We start from the raw sequence: 23,795 nt of genomic DNA on the forward strand, positions 1-23,795 counted from the left end.
CATAATAACTTACTAAGATTAATAGCTGACAAAACAACATTAATACTTGTGCTTACCTTTATTGAATGTTACTATTCTATTCTTTTACACTTTTTAGATTAAAAATAAAGAAAATCAGTTCAATTTCATCCTTTCCAGAGCCACCTTATCGAATGAGTTAATTTTTTAAATATTATTTTCTGTTATGAAACAATAAATTTAACTAAAAAATCACTTTTTCCTGAAAGCATGGTTTTAAGTTGAAAAGATCTTGTCCAAGCAGATGCTTTAGCCAATGACAGACTGAACCTGTCCTGGGTTTGCTTGGCTCTACCATCCTCAATGATACACAGCAGTTTAAGGCCACTGAAAGTCTTGATCTACGAAAAAGTACTGGTTGACCTTAATGTTAGACAGAGATGATCGTTTTATTGCTCTTACTGTGCTACAGAACCATCATTTAACGTCTTCCTTATATGTAGTCAACTCCAAATGGTCCATCATGCAAGGATGAGCTTTAAAACAAGTCATCAGAAGGCTTCGTGAGGATCGTTACTAATGGAGAGACATAAAGTAGAAAGGCGACTATTCGCAAATCAGCTCTCGTTTGCACACTTGAACAACGGGGAGGGGGCTGTTTATGGCAATCAGATGACCAGAACCATATGTGAAGGCATGGAGGACGCAAAACTAATTGAGGGTTAATGGGGTACTCCATATTCCACTATCTACCTTCTCAAACTACACACTCACTCTAATAAATACACCCATGTGAATAAACAAATGAGAATACAAAAGAGATATCTACCAAGTACTATATACAGTAAAACAGCCCTGTCCTAAAAAATCAGAACAGGGCTATCAAGTCAGTAGGTTGGTGTGTTCCTGCCTTAGTCGCCTTTTGTTACCTCCAGATCTATGCATCAGGGTAACCAGATGACAACCTGACATACTTCAGCACATAGTATCTTTCCAACAAGAAAAAAAGCTTGGTAAAGGTATGGCGAAGTAGACGACTGGGCTAACACGGCGAGGTCGTCCCTGGTGGGTACAGCCAGTTGCCCAGCTTGAGCACCGACTGTTTCCATTAGTATCCGTCTGACTTGTCTATTATACTGTACTGGCATCTAAGTATTCCAAAACTGCTGCATAACCGAACTATATATTAGCGTAAGGTTTAATGGGATAATAGAAAAAATCTACACAACAAATAAATTAATAGAGTGGATAAATAATAATAGTCTTAGTTCTTTTATTTTCTTATTGTCATTCATAAAATAATATCTGAATCACAGAAGAAAGAATGAGATTATAAAAGCTTAATTGATTGGAATGAGAATAGGAATTTATATAAGTAATTGGCAAATAAATAACTGGGAAATATAATAAACTTTTATATTAATAACATAAAAATAATATCAGTATTGTTTCTATGCTATATTTAGCATGCACCCATTTGTACACTGCTCATTTTTCTTAAAACTGAGATATATTTTTATCTTATTACCTATACATATATATCAATTTCATAACTATTTGAATTATACACAGTTCAAGCCGTCTAGATGTGTTTACATCTCAAGCTAATTGTTTTTGTTTACATAAATATAATATTTGTATATTTTATGCTTTATTTATTTATTTTTTTAGAAAACATATGCTGTGAATTTCTTAAGGGATATATAAGATCTATTCTTCTTTTACAACAATGGTTTAATATCATTGTTCATGAACACGAATAAAAAAACATTGTGATCACATTTAGTCTCTATGCTCATTGGTTTAAGGTCATCTACTTTCATGAAAAGGACAACCTATTGTTGACTGAATTTGTAAATGAAAGTGTAAAATTAAGGGTACAAACCAACATAGTCTCTTTATAATGACATGGATAAATAATAAACTTTAATACCTTTGGTGTAAATCACTTAGTACAAATAGATTCAAATGTAAAGATTTAAACAATATAAAAAGTATACAAACAATAATATTCATATAACTAAAATATTTAATTTGACTATCCTGGCAAAAAGACTGGCATAAATAGGTACATCTTTGTCCATAATTTTAAATTGCTACTATAATTACAAGAAGGTTTCACTTGCAATACATTGCGTTTTGCTCACATTTATCCTTTTATACATACATACATACATACAGGCAAAAACATGCATGCTAAATAAAACGTTCTCACCAATGTGATATATGCCTTTCAGTAATGGCACAACATTTTTAAGTTATTACAATATATTATCGATTTACTAATTATTATCTATAACATAAAAAAATTTACAACAGATTAAATTTTTTAAAAGTTATACACTATGTATATACAGTACAGTTAACTGTAAGATGTATATATATAGTAGTTACAACTCAGTTTGGTAATTTACAGTGTATACATAGGCCTAAACCATCTCTACATTATTCAAACAATTAATACTTTATATACACAAACATAGTACTGTATAATAAAATGTCTTTATTTCTTTTTCAGTTTCCTTATATAAATAATAACTTTTAAATTATAACAAATTATAATTTTTTTTCAATGCTCATTCCATTTATATTATCTGTAAGCAATACATTAAAATTTAATGTAAAAACAAAAATATAAAACCAAGGACATTTTAATATTATGGTAATATGCATATGTATGTTTTTATAAGATATATTTATGTGTATATATGTTACAATATTGATGATAAGAGGCAATGACGATTAATTGATTGATTAATAAATAATAACATTAATAACCCCATTCAACAATCACAATTTCACAGGTTTTTTGATAAGTGATAAAATTAAGAACACAAAATATGATTCTAATTATAAAAAGGAAATTCTACCTTGAGATAAATTTTTATTTATTTTTAATAATGGGTCACTATTACACTTTATCATGATCAAGCACGATTTATAATTTCAGTATTACAGAGGAAGAGGGGTGGACTGTATAACAAGTAGCTGCCTTACCAGAGATGTAGAAAGGATCTTGTCTATTAAAATTGGTCACATAATAAATCATACACCTCTTGACTCACCGCCTCTTTACTTGATCTAACTGTCAAGCGATACATCTGTAAAAGAAAAGAATAAATAAATAAAATCAAAGGAACATAGACAATAAACGTTCATTTTTTTCATAGTTTAAACATTACAGAACGTTGTAACAAGAAAACGAAACAAAGAAGGAAAAAATAAGCAAAATATTATATACACAGAATTACCCCAGTTCCCTCCAGAAATCGTAGGTGACCCAAGGATTAACCATTTTTCTGACATACAAATGCTGCAAGGATAAGCTGATCATTAGTGACCAAATTACAAGTGCATCACCCTACATACCACATGAAGAAATCTCGTACTTATAAAAGAAATTCTGAAACATATCTGACACACCAGCCCTGCGAAGGATAGGGGCAGAATAGGATGACTAAAGACCGGATTCCCGTGCAATTGTATCTTTTTGTTGCTCTCTCCAATTGCTATGAAACCAAGACTTTTAACACTATTCTCATTTTGCACAAAATTGCATGTTCTGGTATTACTACCAGAAATTGCACGTTTTTACAGTTCACTCTACTTGGGTGAAAGGTAGTAAATAAGAGAGAACATACTAAGAATGAATGTGCTTAGGTTAAAACTGAATGTGTTGGAGGCCTAAATGACCTAGCTGTTGACAGCCCCTGGAGCCGAATTTCAGTGGCAGGATAGGTAAGACCCACGACTGCCAAAACACCAAAGTGGGTGAATTGAGTTTATCAATTAAATTAATTATTCCATGACACTTGAAGGTTATTCGGACATTAATGCTAATTAGTATAAAAGACATATGTACCTTTACATTATGTTTCATGTTAAATGACAATTACTGAGCTTAAAAAAGTTATTTTCTATCTAGAATTCCGCATAAGTAACTAAATATTTTGAGAGTATTTACAATATGACAAATAGTTGTATAATTACCTGTGCCTGTTTGTTAGGTTCTAAACGTAAAAGGCATCCTATCTGTTGTGTCCTCGTGTGTACTATACCCGCGCAAACAAAATTATCAGGATTAGGATCGATTCCGTCTAAAAGCTGCATTCCGAATCCCATCAATTTTGTCCTAGTCGCAGTCAAATCCATTCCCTGGGTTGCTCTGAATATTCTCTGAGATTTTTGGGCATTCCTGTAATTTTATTTGATAATTAGAACCAAACATGACTGTGGTATTTTAAACTTTTTTTTTGTACCCTCCAAGATTTTTCCATCTCGCAAAGAATGATTCGCCATTCATTTCTGTCGGCTCGAAAAACTTATTAATAAATATTGGAAGTTTTACTATTAACTTTTGTGGAACATTGTTGTAAATAAACATTATTGTCATTTGAGGAGCATCTATAACAAAAATATAAAAGGAATTAATTACAATAGATATGAGCAGGTAAAGTCATATTTCCTATAAGCAGACTCAGGATTGGGATTTTGTCCGCTTATTCTAAGGGTCAAAAATTTCACTTCATTTTTTCTTTCAAAAGCAATTTCTTCAATTAAAAGAATTGCTTTCTTTATGTCCATGGCTCATTAAAAATCCTAACAATTTCACATCAAAAAGTGTACTAAGGCATCTTATAGGACCAGAAATCTGAGACGAGTGTCAATTTGTTTAAAAACAGGCTGACAATACAAACACATTCCCTTGTCTATTATGCCCATCTTGTTCGTCAGAAATATTGCATATAGTTGTGGTAAGTAAACGGATCCAAAATAGTCAAGGGCTTTTTTCTAGGAACTGGTACGAATGGGTCCTCCTGGGGCCTACCATGGAGGCATGGACTGTAAAAAATTCTTGTCCAGTATATATTTATGGGACCAATGGCAAAATAATTACTACATACAGAACTAATATTTTTTTTATTGCATTCTTTACTACTTGTACATCAGTGGGTCAGATCGCAGTGGTTTGGCCTGGAGGGCATTAGTTATTAGAAGTGTCCGTTTGGTAAAGTTTTCTGTCTACTGCTTGGTTTTACAAATTGATAAAGAGAAATATTTATCTACCTACCAGTGTAATCTTCAACACATTCCACATTAACCATTTGCTGAATCTGTGCACCGGCTTCTAATAACGGTTCAACCGGTTTAATCTGTAGACTCAATTTAGAAACCCACTCATTTGGGTTAAGAAGGGATGCACTAAAATTCTGGAAAAAAAATTGTATTACTACTAACTTTAATGAAATAGTCAAAAATTGATTGATCTTCAGTACCTGTAACGGAAAAGTAGTTTTATTTCCATAAAATAGTCCTAAACGACCCAGGTTTTGTCTGAATTCACATTTGACACCAATCTGTATCAAGTCATTTTCAAAGAGAACTCCATTATTCCTACACACAAACCTACAAAGGCAAAAATTAATTCAATAAGTATTATACGGTATACCATCTACACTAACTTTTTGGGGTTGTATGTATTTTGTGATTGAGAAACATTCGACTGCTGTGTCCCCCCATTAGTTGTTGTATTTGATCCAATATCACCGAGCACATCGAGTAATATACCAATACTGGTTGGTGCTGGTGGAGTTGATAGCCCTAAGAGGTCTGTAGCAATATTGTTAGTCGACTGAGCCTAAAGTGAAGAGAAAAACAACAAATTATTACTGTTTATTAATCAGCAGGTTGATGATTTTAAATAAATAAAACTATATTTAAATAAAAAATTAAAAAAACTGATCAACTTTAATCATCTCCTCCCCTTTTAGGCCTCACATCCACTGAGTGCAGAAACCCTACAAAAAGGTCCAAATTCAAGTTTGTCTAAATAGTCATGAAAACAGGTGAATGATCCAAAGTCAGCACTCATCCGTCTTGTCCATGCAAAATATTGTGGAAAGCTACAAGAAGTAAACAGATCCAAATCAGTTTGGATCTTTCCTGTTAACTGGTGTGAAAAGGTCTACTTGACTAATAGACTGTGAGAAATTAATTAATTCTTCTGTCCCAGGAGAGGCTATATTTACGGGACCGAAAGGAAAAATTATTTACTGAGCGATAAAATCTAAAGTGATCAATTCAATTCAATTTTAGAAAAGTTGTCTGCAATAACCACACCTCTAAGTTGCCAGTACAAAATTCAGACAAATGTTGCCCTAGTGGATGAGAAATGCATGTATCATTTCGTGTGTAGAGATTCACAAGAAAATGTTGTTCCTTCGCACCTTTCTCCTCCCAGTGGACACGAGGCCTTACTATTTGTATAATATAGGCTGTTAATAAAGATATCTGATTGAATTATACATTTACTTGTAAATTGGCTGCATGATTGTTGGTGGTTTCTGAAGAAGTCACACTACTATGTGCAAGTGCAGGTCGAATTTCATTTTCCGGTACTCTTCCTGGTTTTTTCTTTTTTAAAACTGCAAGAATAGATGATTCTCTTTCTGGGAAAGATGGCATCTCTTCCAAGACAGTGGCCTGAGGTAAATCTTCCTTATTAGTTTATGTTCATGTCAAAGACAAAATTACATTTTATATACTTACCAATACATCAGTAGAAGCAATTATACTTAATTGTAAGTATTCAGATGCTCTCTGCTGCAATTCAGCATCTGCACTTCTTAAATTGCTATGCTGTTTGAAAACTTCTTGGACGACTGATTTAACTTCCGGGAAAAGGTTTACAAATTTTACATATGAGGAAAGAAGTAAAGCTCTGGTCATTGGCGAACAAAGATGATACTAAAATCAAGGTGAATGTAACAGAAAGTGTTTATGCCTAGATTTAAAGTGAATTTCAATTTTAACATTTAGTTTATTTGGTCTCATTGTTACCATCCCTAAATTGAGTGGCAAAATGTCGTAACTAGATCTGGCAACACATTTAGGATAAGGATTGCCTCCCACAAATAGTCGAGGTCACTGAAGCCCCAATAGAAAGGATCAAAATTGTAATTTAAAAAAAATTGATATACCTTGGAATGTAACAAATGGAACTGAACTATAGGTGCTGAACGTTGATCTCCAGCGATCAAATTTCCAAACTCTCCTAGAATATAACCACCAACCTTCACCATATTTTCATGGCAAGCTGGGGCTTGCAGGGCCTAAAATTGTAAACATAAATTTCAAGGTAGAATTTTTTTATAAACCTTACAAATTGTACAAAAAGTGAATCATGTACCTCAAATACTGTTTTCGCTGCATAGCCTTGAACATCATCTCTGTTGATAACAATTTGTATTACTCTATACCAAACTTCTTCAGAGACATAGTCACCAGCAATACGAATAAGGTTTAATATCACATCAACATACCATGTATAATCAGTAGCATATTTTTCCGCAAGAATTGCTACTTTCAAAACCTTAAAATAAGACGAGTAAAATGAATATGGTGTATTTGGGGTGTGCATACTTGTTTTTTCAAATTTAGACTTTCACTCTTATAAAGGCGATCCTATTACTTTCTAGCACTGTTAGCTCTAGAGTGGGAAAAGCACTTATGAAAGAGATTGTTAAGAAAGAGGTAGTTGATCCCAACAGTCAGTCTAAAATAGTCTGCGATGCATATGACATGGAAGCAAATAAAATTCATTTGAGATATTCCTTGCTATAAGATTTCAATATCAGGCATAGAGCAGCGTATGCCTGTTGAAATTTATATGCAATTTGTGATGATAACTTAGTAACTAGAAGTATGAATCAACAGTGGTTCCATTGTTTTCATAATGGAGAAAGACGAATCAAAGACAGCCTTGTTTAGTACACACAACAAGCTTAAAAATGACGAATTATTAGTGGAGAATGAGGCTAAATTAACTTTATCAGAGCGATCAAAGATTTCAGATATATTGCATAACACTAAGAAGAAGAATCTGATCTTGGGTTATGTTGTGAAACTTAGGAACAAGAAAGATTGGCTTGAGTTTCACTCCTGAATAGGAATAAATCGGAAGGGTTTATTTCCTATTTGGTCAAAGAGGATGAGAAGTGGGTACTTTACAAAAATGTTAAAAGCTGAAGGATCATTTACAAGAAGAATGAAACGGCACCGTTGACATCAAGAGACCTACTGTCTGTTTGGTGGGACATTCGAGGAATAATTTATTGGGAACTGATACCACACAATCAGACCACAGGTACAGGTATGCTATGGCCATTTAGAGTGTCTTGGGTCAGTGTTTAAGGAAAAATTCCAGCCAATATATGTAAAATCGTGATTCACCATGATAACAGGCCTCACACAAATGTACTCACTTGAGAGTAAAATCACAGAGGCTGTTAATCCACCTCCCATACTCTCCAGACCTTACCCCTTTCCATTTTTATATGTTCCAGGCCCTTATTTAACACCACTTAACCAACCACTTAAAAGGAAGGGAATTTTTGAGTGAAAACTCTCTGAACATCAGAGATCTCTTTTAGTCTTAAGTCATCAGGCTTTTACAAAAAGGAGATATTTCTGCTATCAGAATGTTGGCAATTATCATTTGAATTATCCAAAATGAAGGAAATTATGTTTAGAATAAAAAAAAAATTATATTTTGAAAGTTTGACTTTTTTCTGGAAAAAAAACTTATGCATACACAAAAAATATGAGTGTATAGGAACAACAATTTTAATATAACTTACCATTTCTTCTCTTATTGAGTAGTCAGCAGTCTCTAAGTAATTTAACATTTCTTGTACAATTTCTTCAGCATTACTCCTATCACACATAGCATACAGAAGATCTACTGCTTGTTGTCGGACAGAAACGTCTTTCTCCATCTAATAAAAAACAAAACACTGATGTAAATAAAATTCTTTTAATATAATAACTTCAGATAATTATAAAAAAATTATTGTCTTACCTTCATTGATAAAATAACTACTTCTTGGTGTTTCTTTACAGCCTCATGGCTGAATTCAGAGGTTGCCAAAAGGCACATAGACTCTAAAGCTAAGTATCGCAAGTTTGTTTCCCTATTAGAAAGAAACTGCCCTAATTGGTTGCAAGCACGAACTAACAAATTTGGCTCACTGTTAAACAAAATTAAAGCGTTGAACAACATGTTTTCCCATATTAGAAACCTACCAGTATTTACCTATCATTGTGAATAATTAAACTAATTGCCTCAAACAAAACAGCATTTTTAGCATTAGAATGTTGAACCTTTTTGGATTTGGGTGGTTCCTGGGCTTTATTTAAAATTGTTTCTAGACACTCGTTCAATCTACCTCTTACACCCGGGTCCTCTGCAACAATAGAACAATAGCATAATATTGTTTTAATCTCAATTAAAACAGAAATAACTGATAAAAAAGAACTTTGAATCAAACCTGGAGGTGTGTAATTTTGCAATAATCTAAGCAATTTTACAGAAAGCCATGGGGCTGGAACAAAGTAGTAAGTGTAATCTTGAAGATCAGTATAACTTGATGTAACAATCTGTAAAACAGATTTATCAAAAAATTCTTTAAATTAACAAATATATTTTTAAAAAATGTTAGCAACAAGAAATGCTTACACGACTCAGTCTTGAGACTGCTAGACTTATGCAACCTTTGTATTCATCAGGATTCCGTTTCACCAATGCGTCAATTAATGAAGCAGCGGCGGTTACAACTCCCAAATGCTGGTCATTTAACAAATGGACGATTCTAGAAGTCCACTCACCTCCTGGTATTATTTCCTGAGAAGTTCTGAATAACCTCAACAAGCATAAAGCGGCTGATTGTTTTACAACATCCATTGTATCACTACAAAATTAGAATAGAATATATTATACGGGCTTTAGATGTTAATTTTTATACTTTAAAAAAATATACCCTGAAACCAATAACTTTGGAATATCGTAACCGAAAGCTTCTGCCATTTCTTTGCTTCCAATGTTGGCAATACACTGCATAGCCAAGTTGACATGAATTGGATTTCTGAAACAATCATATGTGTTAAATAAATTTATTTATCAAGTAGTGTCACAATCCAAATCATAATGTTAAAATGATTACCTAGATGCGAGATCATTCTTTATGCTTTGGATAATTAATTTGATGAGATCACTATTTGTATTAACTAATACAGATATAAATAGGTAACCCTAAAAGCAGATGTGAATAAATTATTTGTTGATCTAAGAACTACCAAGGAGCCTGCATGTCTACCATGCAGAAAAATGTTCAATGCATACAAGGAAATTGAAAGATGTCATTTCTTAGCTCCACATGGAGAGAAAGTATGCTACTAAATGAGAATTGTGCTTAAATGTTTAGCTTAATAACATGCATGAGTAGGGAGCCGAAATGACCTAGATGTCGATAGCCCAGGAGCCTAATTTGGCAGGCAGGATGGATTAGACTGAGGTCTAAACCCAGTCAACAACACCGTAGAGATTCTCATGTGAAACTTTTCAATATTTAATCTTCAATGGTTTATAGAGACTAATGTTTTAAACAAATCATAAGTTTTAACCAAAAATTTAGCACCAATTACATATATATAAAACTGAACTTACTATTTGCTTCTCAGAATATTTATTAGATGAAAGAAGGTTCACAGCTTCCATATGTCCAAAATCGATATCATGACCCAGAAGAAAAATAAACAAGAGCTTGCACACATATTTCTTTTTCTGATACCCATCTAGTGTTTTGTCACCCTTAAATTTGCTTCTTATGTTAGCTAATTCCTTGTTGATTCTTTTAACTTCCGCTTCTTTACTCTTACCTTAAATAAAAAACAAAACCAAATTTTAGAGATAAAACATTTCATAAATATAATAATAGATTTGGAGTATTTTCCATATTAAATAAAGACAAAAGTGTTTGGCAAGGGTGCTACAATTAGAGTAGAATTCCCCACACCGCCGATTACAAATGGGCTTACCTAAACCCAAAGTAATTTTTTATTATGAGTGACAGGATTTATGTATTCACTTTTACATATTTGTAGGATTTGACACTAATTATTTTACCTTAATTTACTATTTTAGTCAATATTTCATAAAATAAATAACAAAATGATTGAAATTTAAAAAACGAGAACAAAATGTAAGGAAGTTTTTAGAGAGCTAAAGATTTCAAAAGAAATAAAAAAATTCGTAAAAAAGGTAACAGGAAAATCTATCACACATGTAACACGAGATGCTCATGCCATTCATAGAATCACTAAGGATAATGTACGAAGTGACTTTTCAGATTCTTTGATTACCAACATAAAACTAATTTTCTTTAAAGCACCCGAGTAGAGTAAGGGTTTTAACGATGGAGGACCTGGATGGAAGCAGTCGTACATTGCAGTGAAAATTTTCTAAAAATTGAGGGCGTCATTGCAAAACTCAAAGAAAGCGCTGAGCCCTACAAAAGGCTAAATAAATTATGGAAGTACATGCACTTGTGCAAAATTTAGCTTTTATTGCATTCAACTTTTTATTTTCATTTGGGAAAATAGCAAATCTCACTCCAAATTAAATTGCAGCCTTCAATTTAATTTTACCTCTGTAGACATGGAACGTTCTTCTAGTCCGTATAAAAATATTTTAGCACCATACCTAAGTAATTTTGCTTTCAAAAATTGAAAAATGTACATTATTTTAATAATTTTGACGATAATTTTTTTTTCACTTTTTCTTATTCTTCAAATACATAATATACTTCCACTTGTAACTTAACCATTAAAAAAATGAGTTTTTATTTATTTTACATAAATTTGAAAATTAAAGGTTTATTTTTCTATTTTATTAACGCGTTATTATTCTTCCTTTTTACACATTCAACTAATATGAGTAAATTATAAAAGTATTATTAAAAAAAATGAACCACTATATGTTTTTTATTTTACATATTTTTATTTTTTACTTGCATATTTGTTAAAAAATAAATGCATATATATAAATATGTAAACTTCTAAGATATCTTGGTACTGTAACTGATATAATAGTACCTATTTCCAGCAGTAATAGAAACAATTTGTATAGCAACATGTAGGCTACACAATAGGAAATAAATGGGGGCGTCGTTGGCCGCAACGGTTTAGGCGTTGACACGACGCTTATCACTGTAAGGTAAACATCCCGGGTACGAATACAGAGCCACAGGATTCGAACCCGACATACTTACAAATGGGTTTTTTCTCAAAAACACCGGCACCCCGAGGGTTGATATAACCTCTGCTGTTGGAAACCCTCATTATTAAAAAAATAAAAAAATAAATAAAAAAATAATGTTTTTCTCACGACTAATTTGGAAAAAATATGCCCAAGAGGGTGGGTGAAAATTGAAATTCCAGCCAGCCCTGAACGTGTTAAATAAATCAACGAATGTATACAAAACTTTTAATCTAAATATTGTATCAAATCATAATTGCTATAGTGTAGAGCTTTGGCAGCACTGGTTTAAATCTGATAAAACAAACAAACGTATTCATGGGGATATTAAAGAAACAACAATACAATTAAATAAAACAGGGATTTTCATTTTAAATTATGAAAATAAACATTATTTAAATGACGTCAACTTTGTCATCAAAGAATGTTAGTTCGCTTAGAATTTAAGATGCACAGGAATGCCATATTCACAAAGCAGTGAAAACTAAAAAGTGTAGTAAAAAGAAAAATGCCTCTTTGCATTGAACCTTTTTATGAAATCCAAGTCCATTTCACCTAGTCATAAGCTTCAAATTTATAAAACAGCTATACGTCCTGTGGTTTTGAACGCAAGCGAATTCAAACTTAGCCAGAGTGTGCCTTGACTTCACTTGCAATTTTGAACCCCACGAGGCGGCTGAAGGTAGCTATAGGAATATAAATGTTCTTGTGTACTGTGGAAAATGCCTTTGGACTCAAACCCACACATTTAGCAATTCTTCCCAGTTTAGCAAAAGTGCAATGTGTCGATTCTCCAACTTTAATTAAGTAGAAGAGTGGGTTTAGCCTTTTTCAATTACAACTCACAAATACTTTACTTTATGAGTTGGCTTGATATGCTTGTTTTCAATTTTGGTCGTGGGGGTATTCTCATTTCAATAACAACACTTGGCATTTGTCTGTGGCCAATTTAAGTTATTTTAACTCTCACCAGTTTACGATGAGTGCCATGGTAGACTTTCTCTGCTGTTTCGTTTTAAAGTATTTTTCCCCTTTTTCCTGTTTGCATTATACGTTTAAATTTTGTTTTATTTTTCCAATGACATTTGTCAGATTTAAAATTTATTTATTTACACCTGCGCCAATACTGGCACTTAAGTAATTTTGATAAGATCTTAGGACACAAATTGAACATATAAAATATAAAAATATGCATAAATAAGAAAAAGAGGAACTACTCATTAGTAGTCACTTCTATATATTAGTGTGTGTAGAGATTAGTGACCGTTAATCAATAGTTATTCAGATATCGTGAGATGAGAGATCTTTTCACATCAAAGAAACCGACGCCTTACACAAAATTATCTTTTATATACCGACTTCCTTCCCCACCCCTTCAAAACCAAACATATATAAACATAAAACAGCAAAATCTCACTGGCACTCTCAACACGACACGCAAGGATGGCACAATTACACAGAAGACAAACACTTTGAGTGAATAGAAATACTTTGTTTGAATATAAAATATATTTTGCATTGTATAAATTCACTTTTCCACATCCTAAATGTATTTGTTAAATGTAAACATTGTTTGTAAATCCCAAGCCCCGAAGATGATATCAATAAAAGATCGAAACGTTGGCACAATAAAGAAAATGTTTTCTGAAACCTACATCACACCCGACCGCATCTCACGATATCTGAATAACTATCTATATATTAGTGTTATCATTACCACTGCTACATAGTGCACAGTGGTACACGGTCTTGAGTACAGTGACGCTTCAACAATCAGGGACAATTTCTTGGAAGGGTGCACGATGGTAAGTTTCTTACACAAGGGTTTGTGTGGATAATTGTTTGTGACAATATTAAGCTCAATGTGAATAGAAAGAGTGAATATATAGAAATGAGCTTTGAAGATTTTGGATTGTAGGAACTGGATGCATTGGTGGTTGAAATGTTTTGCTGAACCCCAAAATTCGATGTCATATGTCCAAATGGTCTCAAAAAAGTATTATAAATGAGACGTTGAAATGTTTTGCTGAACCCCAAAATTCGATGTCATATGTCCAAATGGTCTCAAAAAAGTATTATAAATGAGACGTCTATTTTGTACATTGAGTTTTGATAATTTTTCTAGCAATCTTTTAAGAAGTCTGAAGTGTCTGTTTTTTTAATGATGATATTGATGATGGATATCAGGAAGTGGGTTTTTTGTTTGTTGTACTATTGTACTATCCTAGTTCCTTAGTTTAGTGCAATCGACTCAATCTTTTCATAAAAAGTATTAGGTCATTGATTGTCATTGCTTACAATTCCTTTCCCGGGTTTTCTTTATATCCGAGATTTTGTTTCCATTGAGCAGTTGCTTCGCTTTTGGTGATGATATGGATGGCTATTTCTTCCTTAACACTGCATAAACTACAAATGGGGTCATCATTGAATGAACCCACATTGTGTAGTTGTTTGCTCAGATGCCAGTGGCCGGTAAATAGTAATATCACTCCTCTGAGTCTGGCCCTCTCCAACTGCAGCAGTGAGTTTACCAGTCTTGGTGAGGTGATGAGGATTGTTTTAGCATATTTATTGTATCTAGTGCTGCTAGTTTTGACACTACTCCTTTTGTTTTATTTGGATCCATTCTGTGATGGAGGATTCTGTATTTGTTTTTGTTATCCCAAGTATAGGTATGAGGCCTATGTATGGTCTTGCATATCTGCCTACTCTGGCCAGTGTGTCTGCTTTTTCATTACCCAAAATTCCTTTGTGTCCTGGCACCCAAGATAACATCAGGTTGTTGTGTTTCTCCAGGTTTTGGAGATTTTGGATGCATTCACTAGTTTTGATGTGATTTTTTTACATGCTAATGCTTGGCTATACGATGTTATGAGGATTTTTGTCCGTGTAACTTCTTTTAAGATTTTTTAAGGTGGCATGTATTTCAGCTTGAAAGGCCGAGGTTTACTTCCCTAATGAGTTTTACTGCTCATGTTTTGGGCTTGTACAGAAAAAGCGTCTGTTCTTGTTTTTTGAGTTGTGTGTATGAGGGTCGTTTATTTTGTAGAGTCCGTTTTTCTCGCTTGTCTAACAATCTTTTAAGAAGTCTTCTGTTTAGTTCTCGCGTTTTGAGTTGTGTGTGGGTTTTATTTTGTAGCGGTGCAGTGTATTTTAGGCAGACTATTGTGAATGTGTTTTATTTAATGTAAATTAATTGATAGGGGTTTTATTGAAAGGGAACAGGAGTTAATAGACGTTTATGAGTGTCGGGTGAAAAGGAAATGTCAATAAGTTCAATTTTCTTTGAAAGCGGTACTTTACGGATCTTTAGAAGGCCTACGATCGTCGTATCGGTAAACGCAATTAGAAGGAGAAACGCCCACCAAGAGAACGTGACCGCGGCGATCGGCAAAAGGAAATAAATTACGGGAATGTACGAAAACGTTAAAATATTGAAAATACGGCGTTACTCACAGTTTCTGATGTCCGAGATGAAAACAGCCAGACCTCGCATTCCATCTCCACGTACCGCCGGCATGTCTGTCGGTTTGTTTAGTTTCGAAAGCTCTTTCCTTTCAGACCCCGCACCTTCGCCGATTGCGACCCTTTACAGACAAAAAAAACAACAGCAGTTTTCTACGGATCGGCCGGAAGACGAGGACGAAACGGGAGGCGCATCAAGTCGGGGCGACAGTCGGTCACACTCGATGCGATCTGTCTCGACGAGAAAAACAAAAACAAAAAAAGCAAAAAACAACGAAAGTCAAACCGCTTGCAAAATGCGTTGCAGCGAGCCGATGAGTTAATTCGTCTCAGAAGAAGAGACGGCGCAAAGGCGATTTTATTGGAAATTATTATCAGAAGCGTTATCAAAACGCCCAATAAAAGGCGATACGGGGGAAAAAAGCAAGGGGGGATTGCGGCCTACGATGCGATAAGGGCTTCTGCTCGTAGAAGAGAAGAACAGGAAAAGAAGGCGATAACGACAACAGTGAAAAGGGGGAGGATAAAAGAATTAAATTGATACCGAATAAACTAATTTAAATCGTTTATTAGCCGAACCGAAGAAGGCACTCCCACTGGAAAAACCAACAAAACAGCCGTTGCGCCGGGAAAGGGAAAAACGTCGAGAGAAAATCGACTTACGTGAATAATAATTTATAGTTAGCCGAGACGGTTCTTTACTTATAATTAAACTATTATCGTTTCCCGGTTTAATCAACAAATAATTGTCGCAAGCGAAAGGCTCTGACGATTCGCCATATGCAATCAAATCGGAGGTTACCAGTGATGACGAGACGTCCCTACCGGGGGGGGGGGTTATTAAACCGAACAAAATTAATTTCTTTGGATTAGGCTCGTTTTGATTTTAAAGTCGATCTTAATGGTAAAAAAACTCGATTCTGTCAATTTGGACGACCGGAGATCAATAAAAGTGGGCCGTTGGATTTTTAAGTTCAATATTCTCTGACGCCGGGCGGAACGTACGACTTGGCTTGGTATATAAAATTCCAGGCGAATTGAAATCCGCGATTTTCTTTTGGGGAGGAAAGCCGATTTTATACAATTCGACCAATTTTGCCGGCTTGAAATAATCGTTGTCGCCCCCTCCGCGATTTTGCTCGGCTGGGGTCGTTCCGTTAAAACGCGGCCCACATCAGTACTGCTGGTCACTTTCTGTTATTAATTAAACCGGATTTTTATTAATACCGCGTTTTATTTTCGTCTCGCCTTATTTATGTACAAAAAGTGGCTTTTGAGAGTACCAACAATTACCTGAGATACAATGAAATAAAGCCAGATGTAAGAAGAAAACAGAACAAAATTCTGTAGAGAATAAAATAGATGAGATGGCTCCAATGGGGATTACTACAAGCTCAGAACCTATAATTGGGATAACAAGATCAGACATAGTCACATGAATGAGTCTGGACCAATTCTAGAGGTTCCAAACATAGTAAACTAATGCTTAAAGAATCTTCATCAAAACTAACATATAGCTAACCTCAGGGAAGTGATAGGTTACTGGCATCTCAGAAAACACCTACACTACATAGAAACTCAACGATGACCCCATTTGTAAGTTATGCAATGAGAAAGAATAAACTGCCACCCATATCATCTTGCGAAGCAACTGCTCATTCGAGACATAACTTGCGATACAAAGAAAATCCAGGGAAAGGCATTGAAGAAATGACAATCAATAACCTACTACTTTTCCCATAACATGTATGGAAACCGTACTCAATCTCCCAACCTTCAAGTACAAAAGGAGGCTTTCGAGAGTACCAGCAGTCACCTGAGATACAAGGAAGTAAAGCCAGATCTAAGAAGCCATCACAAAATTATTTAAAGAATAATATGGAAACTGCAATCTCCCACCCTTACTCATACATGTACTGAAGTGCTGACAGACTCTTGAGATACAAGGAGATGTAGGTAGTAAGAAGCAATCATAAAATTCTATAGGGAATAAATGAGATGGCTGTAAAGGTACCAGTTAAAATGAGAGGAAAACTCAACTTTGACAGCAGTGGCCATAGATATTAGAAATGTTTGGAAAAAAGGCAACCCCCAAGTTTTAGGAATACAGAATTATGATGGGCCAAAGATGGAACAGGCCTGAGTAGAATTGCTGGTTTACTCACCTTTTGCATGAGAGTACTTAATGGTTTAATTGATGCTTCTAAGGTAGTCTCCTCACTTCATCTGAATGTTCCGAATTGGAAAATAAGAAACTTTAACCTCTTTCATGCGCCTTTTCATAAAACGAGTTATGGGTTTTCCATTTATATTTCTCACCTAGGTCGTCTCCTCAATGACTCATCAGATATTGGCGACCCATTCTTCGCAGTGATAAAGAATATAAATGATTAATTGGATGGTTAACTCATTCAGTAGGCCAAGTTGGCCAGAGAACACACTGTCTATAATTACATTAAATGTAAATTTACCTTTATGTCTAGTTTTTAAATTGTATTTTAATTTTTTATTTTCTAAACTGTAATTACTGTCCTATTTTGGGAATGTATATTGTCTGGACTTTGTACAACAAAATTAATAAATAAAAGAGGCAATTTTAAAATTAAACAAACTATTGACATCATGTTAAATGCATACATAATCTATAAAATTATCATGCAATTTTTTCATCTAGGGACTGAATGCATTCATATTTAGAAGTTACTTAAGCTGGGTCAACTTCAGAAGAGTTCCATGACCACATGTTGATATCACTTTTTAATGAAGCAGATGATCTGCCCAACTTAATCCCTCTCCATCAGGATTTAGGTCATAGCTGTTTGATAGCCAAAAGTAACATAAGACATGGCAATTAGAATATTAAAAAAGCACTTCGCCATTTAAGGTGTTTATCATGCTCTTCAAAATATGTTTGTATGATCTTAAAAAATCTCATCAAGATTGAATTTGTTTTAATTTATTTACAATGATCCATACATGGATCCTTCAATGGATCCACACATATTGGCTCTTCCAAATTCTTATAACTTAATCTTTTGATATTAAGTTATTGATTATTTTTATAAAGCTAAAACTAAATGTAAGGTTTTTTGTATTTATTTATTGCAGCTAATGCATCAGTATGTTTCTTAAAAGACTACAGAGGATTCTCCATAATATATTTTTTTAACTTGAACTTTTTAGTCAGTAAATGATATAATTTTTAGGAACTTTCTTGAGCCATAGATGCAAAGAGCAGTTAACATAGGTGCAATCATTGTTTCTAAGAATTAGGCCAATGTTTTGTTCCATTGATTCATAATCATTCAAATATATTTTCATATTAAGCACATTAACCACAAAAAATCCTATATTATTATAATTAATAAAAAAAATATTATTTAGTATAAACAAATATTACTTTAATTTCTACAAATAGAGGTTTTGCATGTTCTCTCATGGATTGAAGGTAATACAAGTGCTCTCTTTTGAATAATGAGAGACCTATCGCCCTTTTTGGACAGTCCAAGATACAACACCTGGTACTTTTGGCCCAGTGCTTGAGTTTTTCTTTTTCAACGCATTTTTCCAGTTCCAACTTAAGTACAACATGTAGTTGTAATACTGGTCCCATGGATGAGAGGGCTGCACCTTTTAAGGATAGTTGGTCAGCCTGTTCATTACCTAACAATTTTGTAGTAGTACCTTCAAGTCCTGTAACCTTTTTAAGGTAATTTTGCTAGGCAATTTTGGCACTCCCAGAAAAGTTTGGAATTGAAAATATATGCATTTAGTGCCTTTAAAGCTGCCTGATTGTCTGAGAGTATGTAAATCTATGCACCTTTCATATTTTTGTTTATTAACTCCTGTGCACTGAGCTGTATTGCATGGTCCTCAGCTTGGAAAATTAGGAGGATTAATCTAGGAGGTTTTGCTATGGTTTAGTTCAGCCATTTTATCCATACAACTACTCCCTGTTCTATCTTTAATCCATCTGTATATTATTAGGGCCCCTTCTTGAAACTTGAGGCTACCTTTCTTTCAAAGGTCTCTATTATCAATGTGATGTGGTGGCTACCTGTAGTTACCACAGTACCCGCTAGGTGCCACTACCGGTTATGGAATAGTCTCGCTCTCCACCTTGCAGCCAATCAGAGTAGAGCCCTTTCATAATAAGCAGGGGCACTGCCCCACTGACTTCAGACTTGTCTACCCGACGACCTTTCCTCAATCAATAATGGAGCACCAACAATGACAACAGCAAGGGTACTCGCAGCATTAGCCTGGATCTCACCCTCTCAATACAGCCGACTTGGCTATACTGGCCAACTGCTGCACTCGGCTCCCTGCTGCACCAGACTCCCTTCAACCACTGCAGAGTCAAAGTACTGTTATCGCCATCTCATTTATTTTAATTCTCCCCAGAATTTTATGGTAGCTCCTAATTAGATCTGGCTTTATTTCTTTGTATCTCAGGAGCCTATTGGCACCTTTTGTACATAAATTTGTAAGGGTGGAAGGTCGAGTGTGGTTTCTATTGCTATAGCGGGGTTAGGTATGCATTGCCCCTGTTATATTAAGACCACTAGTCTTTGTAGACTTTGTTGCTTGTCCTGTGTCTCCTTTTTAAGAGTTTTCACCACCATACTAGAGCCCCATATACCATGTTCTCTCCGCTCTACTGTGGATGACGCTGGTAGAAAAACTCCTACTGCTAAATGCTGGAACAAAAAGGATTCTCCTGTCAAGGCTTACAGATGACTTTGCCATAGTAATAAAGGACTGCCCTGCAGACATCGTGATGGATCAGATACAACGAGCCCTCAGACTGGTTGACAGGTGGTGCAAAAGGGAGGAGCTATCTATTAATCCCCACAAAACCATAATGATTCCATTCACAACGAAGAGGACAAAATAGGAAGCCCAAAACCTGGGTCCCTGATCCCATTTTCCAAGAAGGCCAAATATCTAAGGACCACACTAGACCAGCGGCTCCACATGGAATCCACAAATGAAAACCACCCAGAGGGTCAAAATTACTTGGGGGAGGTGCAGAAGGCTCTGCACCAAAAACTGGGGTTTATGAGGGTTTAAATAACCCTATGGCTATACACCTGCATCTTAAGACCAATGTTGACATATGGGTCGGTGGTGTGGTGGACCAAGGCTCTCAGGCCAAAGCAGTCAGGCTATTAAGTGACACCCAAAAACAAGCCTGTCTCAGTGTCACTGGAGCCATGAGCACAACACCAACTGCAGCCCTGGAAGTGTTGTTAAACCTCCCACCACTTCATATTTTAATAAGAAGAAGCTAGAGCAGCAGCTTACAGGCTCATAAATAGACAACCATCTGCAAGGATCGGTCATGTAAGAAACAATGGAAACTAAGGGAAGAGATACAGGCAGATGTCATATTAGGCATGCCAATCGATGCTACTACTCCAAAATTCAATTTTACTAAAAAGTACAAGGTACTGATACCAGAACAGGAAGAATGGGCCAGAGGAACACTGCTAAAGGCAAACTCCTACAGGTACACTGATGGCTCCAAAACTGACCAGGGCAAGGTAGCTGGAGTCTTCGGGATGAATCCAAAAACTGAACTAATGGTAAACCTAGGTAAATATGCTACAGTTTTCCTGGCTGAAATTGTAGCGATTGAACACTGCGCCATGGAAATAAAAAGGAAGAAATGCATTCTCGGAAGATAGCCTTCTTCTCTCACAGTCAGGCAGCACTAAAGGCCTCATGAGTGGTGAAGACAAAGAGTGTTTGGAACTGCATGGAGTTCCTGATGGAAGTCAGTGACACTAATGACCTGAGTGTCATGGGTCCCTGGGCACTCGGGGATAGAAGCAATGAAAAGATCGACATGTTGGCCAAAGAGGGGGCTAACATGGACTTTCTAGGTCATGAACACTATTGTGGCTTAGCAGGATGCTGGTGGAACAATACAATGGAACAGATTCATAGAAGGGCCATCTGCAAAACATACAAAGGAATTGCTAGAAAGCAACTGCAACTGAATCAGGATTCTGGTTGGACTCTTGACAGGACACTGCCGATTAAGAAAGCACATGCACAGGATAGGAGTACAGACAGAAGAAACACTGTGCAGATACTGCCAGGAGGAGGAGGAGACAGCAGAACACATTTTATGTTTCTATGAAGGGCTATGTAGGTACAGGGGGGACCGCGGTAGCCGAGTGATTAGCGTGAGAGACTCTCGGCTCATAGACGCCGCGGTCGTGGGTTCGATTCCCACCATCGCCTCAGGCCCTTTTTTCATGATTACCCCCCCCCAATATGAACACACAACATACAAGAATTCGTCACCATGGTTAATATGCATAGATCATAAGGAAAAAAAAAAAAAAAAAAAAAATGTAGGTGCAGGTTCTTGCAACTAGGACAGGGAAAACTGTGAGCAAGATCCAACACTAAGGAGCCGCTGCAAAGCGATGAAAGCTGATTAACAACCTGAAGCTGGCCAGAGAGTTATAAAAAAAAGGGGAGCACAATAGATCTATCCAAGTCGAGGTGCAGAAGGCCTTGTGGCTGCTTCTTTTATCCATATTCCTACTCCTACCTTAAACAAAATAACAAAATGAAAATGAGGAAACAGTGGAATTCACTCTTAGGACATAAACAATTCAAAAATCATCTAGCAGGTTTTGGAAGGAAAGAAGTAATAAAATGCGTCAAAGGAAACAGAAAAAATGTGAATCCTAACAGGATTCTTAACAGGACACTGCAGACTAAATGGGCATTTGAAGAAGATTGGTATAATCCAACACAGGATGAAGTGTTTTCGGATATAAAACGTAACCGGAGAAGAAATTCAACCACTGAGACTTGGCCTACTAATCAATTCTTTGATGAACCAGGAATCACCTGTGTGCTATAACACAGAACGGAGGATACAATAGCCCTTAAAGTGCACACTATATACACATCCCGATTAATACATCTACATCTTACATGGATTGACCCAAATTTCTATCCATTTCTTTTAGGGATGTCCATCCCTAACCATCTACCCATTTCTTTAAAAGGTTCTTCTCATTTATGAATTTGAGTTCTTTTTTTTAATGATTTGTTTGCTAAAGTGGCAGTAGCTACAGAATAAAGTTTCTCAGTCAAATAGGATGTTACGATGTCTCTTTTTTATTTATTTATTTTGGCAAGTTTCATTCTCAGCGCTATATTAAGGTGTTACTTACTGATTAATGAAGTTTTTAAAGTCTGCTGCTGTGGATGATGGTGATACTATGAAGCAGGAATGTAGTATTCCCCAAGAATTGCAGTCCTATAGCTAGTTCCTTAGTTCAATTCAGTTGAAGTTATGGAATAGTGCAATTATTTTGCTTTGCTTCGGAGGTAATATAGGTAAGCGTTACTTTTTCCTTATTGAATAACCTACAAACAGAATTGAATCATTGAATACACCCATATTGTTTAGGTCTTAGATCCTCCTCTGGCCTCATGTTGTTTTCTCAGGTTCTGGAGGGTTTGGATGCATTCAATGGTTATTTTAATACGCTAATGCTTTTAGGGTGGTGTGGCAGAAAAAATACTAAATACTAGACTGAAAAACCATTAACATAATTAGGGAAAGATAAAACAAAAGGAGAAAAAGCTGGTGCTCTTCGATGGTATATGGCTCAGAGATGGGAAATGGCATGGGAATGGGCATATATAGAGGCCTAATTATGAGACTGGCATCCCAAGACAAAACACAACAGATATTGGGAACCTATGCCAGGCATGAGACATAAGAAAAACTTCAGGAATGATTTTTAAGCTTGAGGACGAGGAGGAGCTTTCAACCTATTTTAAGGTCATCATCAGGTCCAGTTGTTAAATCAATTGTATAAATATGTTTTTCGTAATGTGAAATTAATATAGGACCTGACGATGACCTTAAAATAGGTTGAAAGCTTGGCAGTAAGAAATGAATTTACTTTTTTCTTCAAGATCATACCTTGATCCAGAGTGATCGTGAATTATTTTAGTTGCATTTCTTTTATTTTAATAACAATTTTAATTATAATATTGGCCTTTCATATTTTTTAACTATGTTGTCTTTTTAACTACATTGTTTTACAGTTTGAACGATTTTTTGAATGTTTTAATTACACTTGTTTAATAATCAATAAAACCTTTATTTCAATAATTAATTTTGTATTTTAAATAACTAATTAGCCCTCACTCAAGGAGGAAAGCACATTAGTTTGGGTCACTTACTACAAGGGTATTTATGGTTGTTTCTTAGGTTTGTATGTTGTATGTTACTATC

At 35.1% G+C, this 23,795-nt stretch overlaps 1 protein-coding gene across 2 annotated transcripts; it reads right to left on the reverse strand.

Moving 5' to 3' along the window:
* Positions 1-1,349: 1,349 nt before the first annotated feature.
* LOC106669204 (AP-2 complex subunit alpha) lies at positions 1,350-16,329 on the reverse strand. 2 transcript variants are annotated; one of them, XM_014398522.2, is made up of 20 exons: positions 16,181-16,329; positions 15,509-15,639; positions 10,463-10,674; positions 9,960-10,048; positions 9,777-9,881; positions 9,476-9,707; positions 9,288-9,396; positions 9,053-9,203; positions 8,819-8,987; positions 8,598-8,735; positions 7,148-7,330; positions 6,939-7,070; positions 6,508-6,705; positions 6,271-6,441; positions 5,421-5,596; positions 5,235-5,364; positions 5,030-5,168; positions 4,218-4,362; positions 3,949-4,153; positions 1,350-3,059 (listed from the first exon to the last, which is right to left on the reverse strand). In XM_014398522.2, exons 2-20 carry the CDS (start codon positions 15,570-15,572, stop codon positions 2,982-2,984), a joined length of 2,826 nt encoding a protein of 941 aa, XP_014254008.1. In that variant the 5' UTR covers positions 15,573-15,639; positions 16,181-16,329; the 3' UTR covers positions 1,350-2,981. The 2 variants fall into 2 exon arrangements, with proteins under 2 accessions (XP_014254008.1, XP_014254007.1); XM_014398521.2 differs by having other exon boundaries at positions 15,509-15,748.
* Positions 16,330-23,795: the final 7,466 nt, after the last annotated feature.

Source organism: Cimex lectularius, unplaced genomic scaffold (genome assembly GCF_000648675.2).
Source record: "Cimex lectularius strain Harlan isolate CLEC.00 unplaced genomic scaffold, Clec_2.1 scaffold28, whole genome shotgun sequence".
Taxonomy (NCBI): domain Eukaryota; kingdom Metazoa; phylum Arthropoda; class Insecta; order Hemiptera; family Cimicidae; genus Cimex; species Cimex lectularius.